The sequence below is a fragment of the Octopus bimaculoides genome, chromosome 11 (assembly GCF_001194135.2).
Source record: "Octopus bimaculoides isolate UCB-OBI-ISO-001 chromosome 11, ASM119413v2, whole genome shotgun sequence".
Lineage (NCBI taxonomy): Eukaryota > Metazoa > Mollusca > Cephalopoda > Octopoda > Octopodidae > Octopus > Octopus bimaculoides.
The window spans coordinates 28,082,957-28,094,127 of record NC_068991.1 but is presented as its reverse complement, the minus strand read 5'-3'; the positions used below and the strand labels follow the sequence as shown (position 1 = coordinate 28,094,127).

Genomic DNA, 11,171 nt, shown 5'->3' with positions numbered 1-11,171 from the left:
TTTTGTTGAGGGAGTTCGTTACATATCCCAATGCCCCAACAATCACGGGTATGAATCTGAACTTGTAGTCTGGGTGGAGTATCTGTAAATTTCTCAGTAGCTCAGCGTAGTTGTTCTCTTTTTCTCTAATCTTTAGTGGGATGTTGACATCCGCAGGGCAGCTGATTTCTACTACTGTACAGAGTTTCTCTTCTCTGTCCCAGATTACTATATCCGGTCTATTATGTCTGCACTTTATTGAGGTTTTTATTGGGACATTCCATCAATACCCTTTCATATTGTGAGTGGTAATGGCCTCTACCTCATTATGGGTTATGTATGCATGTATGTATGTATGTATGTATGTACGTATGTATGTATACATACATGTATGTATGTACGTATGTATGTGTACACACATGTGTGTATGTGTGTGCATGTGTGTGTTCATGCGCACATGTATGTGTATATGCATATGTGTATTGGAACAGAAGTTATTTGTATAAAACATTCTAATCATTTCTTCTGTTCCAATGCTAAACCTCACTGACAGGTCCCTTTTCTATATTTCCCCACCAAATATGATTCTCAAGAAGTTCAAACTGAAACCCTGACTGAATTAGCCTCATGTGTATATGTGTGTAGACTTCTGGGACATCAATGATTTGCATAACTATATGTTCTTTTATTCTTTTACTTGTTTCAGTAATTTGACTGTGGCCATATTGGAGCACTGCATTAAAGGTCTTTTTTTAGTCAAAGAAATTGACTTCAGGATGTGTTCTTTGTAAGCCTAGTATTTATTGTATCAGTCTCTTTTGCTGAGCTGTTAAAATTAACAGCAATGGTGGAGGACAAACAGACACAAAGATGCACACATGAACATATATACATATATATATATATGTATATATAATCCACTCACAAGGCTTTGGTCAGCCTGAGGCTATAGTAGAAGACACTTGCCTAAGGTGCTATGCAGTGGGACTGAACCTAGAATCATGTGGTTAGAAAATAAGTTTCTTACCACACAGCCATGCCTGTGCCTGTGTCCTTTTATATATATATATATATACATATATATATATATATATAAGTGAACATTGTATGTATAAACATATATATACTTTTGTCTGTATATACAAAGTCGTATTGCGCTGAGAAAGAGAAGCGACCAGAGAAACATGAATTCTATGTCAAAGTTTTATAGGGTTCCCCTTATTCAAATATAAGTTAGATAACAGGATTAATAGCCATAATAATGTTTAATATTCAAGTTTCCTTCATCTAGTTGTAAGTGTAACAACAACAGCTATAAATGTAATTTCACAGAAACTTTAAGCTTACTAACATTCTACACCTTGATCCTTGGATCTTACATTTACACTCACACACACACACGTGCACACGCACACACACACACACACACACACACACATACACACACACACACATATGCATGCATGCATGCACATAAAATAGAAGAACATTGCAAATTCTTCTCAATAGCAACAAAGCAACTTATAAGTTAACATCTTTGCGAATGTGAACTGAGAGAGACATGGTCAGAAATCTAAGTGGAAGAAAATTTTAGAAATAGAAGACCAAGGAAGACATAGACAGAGGTTGTGTTAGTGGGTCTCACGATATTGAAATTTATTCATGGAAGTAATGTTGAGTGGTCATGACAAGAGAAAAGTTGGTGTATGGAGGACCTATCCAAGCTATGCATATACAGAAAACAACCGGAGATAAATGATGATTAAATTTGGTATGTTTTGCTGAAAGAAAGAAAGTTGTTGGGGCTAATCCACTGTTATGACCTATTTGGCCCCTTCAGTCATATGCATCCTCCACCTACACCTGTGCTGGTCTTATTTTTAGAATCAGGACATTTGCTGCAAAGAATATTCAATGCTGCTTCTCTCAACTAGCAGTCTACTTATTCTCTCCAAAAACCTACCCTACCCATCAAACACCATATTGCGTCTTACATCCTACATCCTGCTCTAAACACTTTATCTAGAATTTCACAGCTGAAGTCCACAGAAATTCCATGCCCGGTCATGTTTATCTGGCAAACATTATCGTTAAAATGTTCAAGGTAAATATAGTCTGCATAAATTTCTCCAATAATTGTGTGAAGTCACTCTTTTCTTCTAACACACACACACACACACACACACACACACACACACACACACACACACACACACACACACACACACACACACATGCACACGCACACACACATTGCATCACACATTCACATAAACATATATATATATATCCAAGACAATTAAAGTGACTTTGGAGGTTAATACATCTGAATATCATTTATTACTGCAGTCAATTATACACCATATTTGACTCAAATGTGTCTGATGCACATTTCTGATGCATAGACATTTCACAATTGCACTTGCTCCCAGTTACATTCAATTGGTTATTTGTCTATGCAACTTTATCCAAAGTCCAACCACTGACATATCAGGGTATATTTTTAACCGCTAGGCAGATTAGGAATTAATGAATTTCAGATATATTGTGTACAATTAATGGTCACTGATTCAGATAAAATTTTAAAAAATATGAGATATGTAGAATATATTTGTGAGGTTAATCCAAATCTTTCTTTATATAAATCAGGTTTTGATTTACAAAATTAGTAAGCATATCATTAATAAGTACATACCCACACTAGGGAATACTATAAAACTTAACTTATGGTATAGCTCTTATGAAATAGTAGATTGGTTCACCAATATTAGTGATAAAAAGCAGACTAAATTCATTCAGTTAGATATTTCTAACTATTACGCTTCTATTAACCCCATCCTCTTCAACAAGTCACTGATATCTGCAATGAAAAGTTCTAATGTATCCAAGAAAGAAGTGGATATTATCTTAACAGGAATAAAATCTATTATTGAATTTGATGGAAAGTACTGGGTGAGAAATGACTGACCAGATATACTTGACATTACCATGGGATCTATTGATTCTGTTCAGGTAACCAACCTGGTAGGAATATATATCTTATTCTGTATAAGTAGGGAATTTCTGCTAATGGGCAGAGGATTATATTGGGGCAACACTCTATTCCCATTACATAAATCTAACAGTGTTTAATAAGTAAAATACAGGCAAAAGTTATTTAGTTTTTTCAAGGGTGTAGGCTGATCTTCTCCCCCAAAGAAGAACACATTAAAGTTAACTTCTTGGATGTTACTATGAATTTGAGTATGGATCAATATCAACCATACTACAAACCCAATGACAACCTGAAGTATATCAATTTTAACAATAATCACCCCCAAAATATCACTGAATATATAGTCAATAACATTTCAACCCACATCTCTATGAGGAGATCTTTAGAAAAATGGAGAATAATGCACTAGCAGAAGTAGGTTATAGGGATAGGTTACTATATAGTACTGTGAATGAAGTGAAGAAGTATGCAAATAGGAATGGAACTTGGAATCTAGTGGTTATGGACACTGAAAATAGTGCTAATAACTGCCCCCACCATCATTGATGTAAAGTGAAATCAACAGACAGTACCCAGAGTAGCAATAGGGGAAATAATCCCATATTGGACTAGATCTGTAATATAAGCAATTATAATATTGGTAAATGTGATAAAAGAAAATGCAGTTAAGCCCACAAGTAAAACTAATAACCTAATCGATTCTAGGACAGGCATCAAAAATAATACAACCTCCTAAAAAAGGGAATATACCATGTCTAATAATGATTTCAAATTTTGCCATTTTTGGGGAGGGGATTACATCGACCACAATGTTTCACTAGCACTTAATTTATCAACCCAGGGTTTTTATGGCTGAATGCCCTTCTTAATGTCAACCACTTTACAGAGTGTGCTGGGTGCTTTTTATGTGGCACTGGCATGAGTGCATTTTATGTGACACCAGCACCTGAAAGGATATGCCTGTATATATGGATGACAGAGATTTTACTTTGCTTGACACATCTTTTCAAGTACAGCAAATCGCCATAACTCCCAGTTCTTTGTCATTTCCTCAGTAAGGTCCAGCATTCACAGATCTTTTCTCACCACTTCATTTCACATCTTTCTGAGTCTATCTCTTCCAAAGGTTCCTTCCACAATTAGAGCATGCCACTTCTTTATGCAGCTGCCTTCATCCATACACATCACATGACCAAACTGGTTTTCCTCTTAAATCGTTTACACTTTGTCATGGGCACACACTGATATTACCCATCCAGTGGAGCATGCTAGCTTAATTTCTTTTAAGCTTTTGCAAGCCCTCTGTAATCAAAGCCCAAGTTTCACTGTCATGTAAATTCGCTGTATGTACACAGGCATCACATAGTCTGTCTTTCACTCCTTTAGTTACCAATAAAAGTAGAAGCTCTCTGAACTTTGCCCAGCGCATTGTTATTCTAGCAACTACACTTTCAGAACTTCCTCCTCCACTACTCACTTTGTCTCCAAGGTGGCAGAAGCTATCTATTAGTTCTAATGGTTCCCACCACACCAAGCATTTGAGGGAGTCTGTTGTCTGCACATTTTTAGTGCTTGTTGTACTCATTTGCCACACACAAAGTATATTTTCTCTGTCAACCTTCCTGTGATACTGCTACACCTCTAATGTGTCCAAAGCTTGTACTGAGTACAGTGTATGGAATTTCCACCAATACCCATCTTGCTTATCAAACAGTGCCATCTCCCTGAAGGGACTTGTGATTTGTCTGTTTTCCTAATTACTAGGACTTCAGTCTTTGCTAAATTAACTCTAAGGGCCTTAGATTCCAAGCCTTGCTACCATACCTGAAATTTCTTCTATAAGTTAGTGATTCAGTTATCGATAGGTAACTATGTTAATGACCTACCACTAGGTCATCAACATAGAGGAGCTCTCAGGGGTAGCTGATCTTGAATTCATCTCTGTTAAGGCCTGGAGGACTAAAATAAGCAAGACAGGACTGAGAACCGAACCTTGGTGAACTTCTACTTGTGCTGTGCAGTGAATTCATTGCTATACTTGTTGCCAACCTTCACCTTACTGGCAACATCCCTGTACATAGCCTGTGCAGTTCTCACTAACCACTCATCTATCCCTAGCTTCTGCATTGACCACCAGATAAGGGAGCAGGTGAGTGTCAAAGACATGTGCAGAGGTTTATTTTTGGTTAAATACTTCTCCTGTAGTTGCATAATCAGGAATATAGTATCAGTTGTGCTCCAACCTTGCATAAATCCAAACTGCATTTCATCTACGCTAACTCTCTTCCAAATTAATTGAACTATGACCCTTTCTGTGACTTTCATCATCTGGTCCAGCAATTTGATGCCTCTGTAATTATTTCTGTCCAAGGCATCACCTTTGTCTTTATAGTAGCTGACTATAATGCTGCTACACCAATTGTTGGGTGTGACTCCCTTGTGGACAACCTAATCAACTATATGGTTGACTAGGCCATATCCTACCCCACCAGATATTTTAAGCATCTCAGCAGTGATTCTTGATGGGCTGGAGCTTTTCCTGTCTTCATGACCTTAGTTGCTTCATCGGATAGCTGGGCCCTCAGCTGGGTCTGCATTTGGCAAACTAACCTTCTCCCATGCATTTTCTATATTTAGAAGCTTTTCATAGTGGCATTTCCAAGTCTCTTTCTTAGCAGAATCATTAAATGTAAGTGAACCATGCAGACACATTTCTCTCCTATGATATCATGATTTTTTTCTCACACGCTGTCTTACAATATGAAACACTTCAAGTCTCTGGTCCTCACACCACAGAACATTGGCAAACTTCTTTTCTGCTTTTCTTCTGGCTAAATAATACCTGTCTTCTAGCCTCCCTTCTGGCTATCTGATACACTTCCCTGTTACCACCACACTTACAGTTCTTCCAGACCTGTTTCTTTTCTCTAATGGCCCTGTCAACTACATAATTTCACTGCCATTTCACCTTAGGTTGAGAAGGGACTTTGCACCAGCCACAAATTTTGTCAGTGACCTTCAACAGGTTGTCCTGAAGGAAACTTCAGTTGTCCTCCATGTTATATGTCACTATATCATCCTCCTTTTCATCAAATGCTTCAAGTAACATATCTCTAAATCTCTGACCATTCAGAGAATCCTTAAGCTTCCAGACTTTTCTTTTCTACATGGGTTGTCTTCTTGGTAGCCTTTTAGCCCTGATTCTGAAGTTGCTAACAGCTAACCTATGCTGAGAGGCATATTCTTCATCTGGAAAAGTTTTGGCGCTCATAAGCAGCCTTTGTTCCTGTTTTCTGACAAGAATGTAATTAATCTGGTTAGTGTGTCTACCAGATTGATAGATGAACAGGTGACTGGTAGGTTTCCTGAAATTAGTATTGTAGATCATAAGATCATTTGCATCACAGAACTCCAGCAACCTGGTTCATTCATCAATATAGGAACCAAATCTATTGCCACCATGCACACCATGGAAGCCACTTGGATGTTGCTTAACATGCTCATTGAAGGCATCAGCCATAAAGACAAGGTCACTTGTCATTTATCGCCAACATAGTCTGCAAAAGGGTGTCATAAAATCGGTCTTTCTGTTCATCAGGTAGACCTGGCTGAGGGGCATAGACCAAGATAAAGGTTGCCATTTTATTTTTCAAAACTAGTTTAAGCTTAAGTATTCTATCACATACTCTGATTGCCTTGATTACCTTACCAACCTATCTCTCAGCAAGAAGTATGCTGACACCACCCAGAAGATTTTATAGTTCTGCTCTTTGCCTGTGAGGAACCTCGCAGAACTTCCTCTCTATCTTACTTCTTGGATGCAACACACATCTACATGCCTCTGTTCAAGTATCTCAACAATGTCACCAAACCTACCTTTTAATGAGCCTACACTGAGTGTGTCAGCTGGGGTTGGGGGTGGGGGTGGAGACACAGGAATAGGGGACAGTATTCTGCATTTGAAAAGAAAGCTCGCATGTATGTTTCCCCGGTTCAAATAGGTTTCAACCTGCATTTGTTTCACCATCATTTTATTCATTTCACACTCGCTATGTTTATCAGGAGATAGCCCACTAAATAGGGGTGGGAGAAAGAGATAGCATTCTGTATAGGTTTGTGGTAGAGGTTTTAGGAGAAAGACTTCCTGTATAGGTAGAGGGGTGGGGTGGGTGTATATACTGTGAATGACCAAGCAGTATAGCTGCCCCATGCCAAAGGTAAGGCCATATAAAATATCCAAATAAAGTGAAAGCATCTATTTGACATATAACATGGAAAAAAGTGAGGTTTTACACATAATATGAGCAAGATAAAATAAAGTGAGAATCCAAACAAAACGAAGAGGTGAAAAAAAGCACATTTTCACTAGTATTGCTTAATGCAGTTATTATTTAACATATAGCATGGAAAAAAGGGAGGTTTTAGACATTAAATGAGTGAGATAAAATTTTTGAGAATTAAAGCTATGGAAGAAAAATGGAATTGTTTATTTGAACATTAGGATTATTTAACTTTACTATATAACATATAGCATGGAAATAAATTAGGCTTTGTTAATAATATTAGTAATATGAAGTGAGGTGAGAAGTAAAGCTAGGATAGGAAAATGAAGTTGCTTATCTGAACATTTCTTATTCATAACATGTCTGCTCTGTATGACTAGAATTGCAAATATGAGGTAAGACCTTAAGGAAACTAATTCACAGGGAGTGGAAGTAATACCCTTGTGCTGAGGTCAAAACAGCCAACAGGTGTTGTGAATGCCAAAGATGTAAGGCCATATGTGGTATAATGCAGTATTTGGTTGGCAAATAGCTTCTAGCATTCCAACTAATTTTTTTGCCCCTATATATAGGAATTTTCCTAAATTGAATAAATATGATAGAATCTTTAACCGGTGCACTATAATAGGAGCTTACATGGTAAATGTCAGTGTTATATTCTAGTTTGCCTGTATCAAGCAGTAATCAGTAGACTCCATGCATAAAACTGCATGTACAAAAATTCTTGCAACGTATATACAACAATAAAACTACATGTAAATAAAACTTGATTTATATAAAGGAAGATTCAGATTGAATTTGTGACCAGTAGCTGTATCCAATATATCTGAAATTCATTAATTCCTAATCCACCTAGTGGTTAAAAATATACTCTGACCTTATTCAAGGTCTAATATTCTTTATTCAGAATCCAAACTAGGGTTATTATAGGGTCAATATGATAGCAATTTTTATAGATGTATCAAGTTTCCAGATTTTTCTCTCACATTCTTTGCACTCAAAACCTATAGTCACCTACCAAAAATAATGTTAGCTAAACCCAAATACCCTTATTTCTCTTCAGACCATGTCAGTGGTTGGACCTTGAATAAAGTTGCATAGACTAATGATGACTATAACTGGGTGCAAATGCAACTGTGAGATGTCTGTATGCAGCAGAAACGTGTATTAGACATTTATATGTTGCATAATTACCTGTAGTAATTAAAAATACTCAGGTGTATTAATCTCCAAAGTCACTGTAATTGCCTTGGACATTTGTTGGCACTCCGTTACTTACGACGTCGAGGGTTCCAGTCGATCCGATCAACAGAACAGCCTGCTCGTGAAATTAACGTGCAAGTGGCTGAGCACTCCACAGACACGTGTACCCTTAACGTAGTTCTTGGGGATATTCAGCATGACACAGTGTGACAAGGCTGACCCTTTGAATTACAGGCACAGCAGAAACAGGGAGTAAGAGTGAGAGAAAGTTGTGGTGAAAGAGTACAGCAGGGTTCGCCACCATCCCCTGCCAAAGCCTCGTGGAGCTTTAGGTGTTTTCGCTCAATAAACACACACAACGCCCGGTCTGGGAATCAAAACCGTGATCCTATGACCGCGAATCCGCTGCCCTAACCACTGGGCCATTGCGCCTCCACTGTCTTGGACATACCACTTGGTAAAATATTTATAATCCAGCTAAGCAAACCCAAGATTTATCCATCACATGAAATATATTGGGATTGCTTACCTCAAGTAATCCTAAGTGCTCCTTACCACTCAAGCCCAAAATAGAGTTTGAGTGAGTGGTTTTTTAATGCATCTAGGATGGCAGTGATGCCAAATAAAATTGACTGGATCCTGACAATCCATCTGAGTCATGCTTGCATGGAAAACAATGATGATGATGATGATGATGATGAGGATAATGGTGGAGGTGGTGGTGGTGATTAATGCTAAATGTAAGGTAAATAGTCAGGAAAATTATAAAATCATATTAGCAACATCTTGTATCAGATATTTAGATATTTACTTTTGTTTAGTTGTTAATATTAGAATTTTTCTAGTAAATTAGTGTAAGAATAAAATATTTATTAAAGATTATGTTTACAGGGAAGAGGTAAAATCTTCTGGTTTATTAATATTAAGGTATGGTATTCTGGGAATAACTTCATGAAATGTCTTACCTGAGTGACTACAGATGTAGTAGTAGTAGTATTTGGAACAATAGACGTAGTAGTAATAATAATAGTATCTTTTAATGAAGAGGGCTTCACAGAACTAGATAAATCTTAATAGATGAAGAAAAATAAAATTTACATAAAATAGATTATATAAAATTGCAATAGAAGTTTGAAGTGAAGTGAAATAGATAAGGTGAAGACTGGAGGAAGACTTAGAGGAAAAGAAAGAGGGAGAGGAACATAATCCTCCAGATAGATCCATATATATACTCCCCCACCATATATATATATAGAGAGAGAGAGAGAGGAAGAGAAAGAGATTATAATAGTAAAGAATAGGAGAAGATAGAATAAAGAAAGATGGAGGAAATTGTATCATGTCAATCTTGCTATATTATAAAATATTTGTTATTGCGATTTAATAATCTAATAATTATATCAAGATGTGCAATTATTATTTTGTGTCTGTAGTCACGGTGACATAATTTTATGTGATTTAGTTTTGTTTGATTGACATTCTCTATACCTTCTCCAAGTGAGTCAGTAATTTGCAGAAAGGACAACCAGCTGTAAAAGACATTGCTCCAGTGATATGCAAATGTATAATTTTCTATGATCCATCAAATGGTAAGGTAGATGTAAAACGGCAAAACAGGTCAATAATCAATAAACAATAAAGTTTCAAAATATAGGATTCATCAGACAAAAGAGGTTTGCAAGCCAAAATTTGATTGATTTTATTCAGATCGAATTACATCTGTAGCAAATATTTGTGACAGGAAGTGTTTAAGTTAAATACTGAAACAAGTTGCTGGTAATGTTGACCCTGTAGTCCCTTTAGAATGCTATTCAGCGCCTAGAGAATGGAGAAAATATAGAAGATAAAGCAATCAGTTTCACAACAACTGATTTATCTCCTTATATCATGTATTCATCCAATACAATCTATTAAAGCAAAAAGAAAATAGTTGAGCATTTAATCTGCTCAACAACAGGTGGATAATGTTTCATAGAGTTTCTATACATTACACTGATTAGTTTGTTGTGTGTTTTGATAAAACAAATCAGAGCTGTATTACTCCTCTGTACACAGACATAAAACAATGATTAACAATAGACACGACAAAGTAGCCACCTTTAACAACATCGAGACAAGACACAGCCACTACACGTATTGAGCAACATTCACACAACACCCTCTTTATTTGAAGAAGTGGTTGTGCAATATATATATATATATATATATATATATATATATATATGTATGTATAAAGAAAGAAAAAGATAAAGAGACCAATGGCAAAGTTAAAATTATATTTTTTGTATAAAGTCTTACAGCTGTTTCAGGGAAAATCCAACGTATCCCTTCATCGGAGATGGTAATAGTAGAAGAATGGATTATTACATCTATAAGAGGAGATTTATAGTAAGAAGTAAGAGTGATGCGTAGAAGAAAGAACAAAGAAGAAAAAGTACTTGGAGTATATTTCCCTTCCAACATTAAACTTTGCCATTGGTCTCTTTATCTTTTTCTTTCTTTATACATACACACGCTAATACACGACCTATGTTATATTCCCCACTCATGTTACTACAATAACAGAGGCATAACTAGTCGGTATACGGCACTTATTCGGTATTGCCTGTATCTTTAGGGTTTGGTTGACTCCAATACCCTTCATAACCTTTATATATATATATATATTATACATATACATATATATATATATATATATATATATATATATA

The 11,171-nt window shown here is 36.3% G+C and overlaps 2 protein-coding genes across 2 annotated transcripts in view; both read right to left on the bottom strand.

The window, feature by feature from the left end:
• The window catches only part of LOC106883929 (uncharacterized), a 136,339-nt gene that overhangs the window by 71,551 nt on the left and 53,617 nt on the right, over window positions 1-11,171 (bottom strand). The window lies entirely within an intron of this gene.
• Window positions 1-11,171, bottom strand: part of LOC128249062 (cysteine-rich venom protein Mr30-like) — a 45,543-nt gene that overhangs the window by 14,431 nt on the left and 19,941 nt on the right. The window contains exon 6 of the mRNA XM_052971653.1: window positions 9,426-9,529. Coding sequence (XP_052827613.1) covers window positions 9,426-9,529 — 104 coding nt within the window. The remainder of the gene's footprint in view (window positions 1-9,425; window positions 9,530-11,171) is intronic.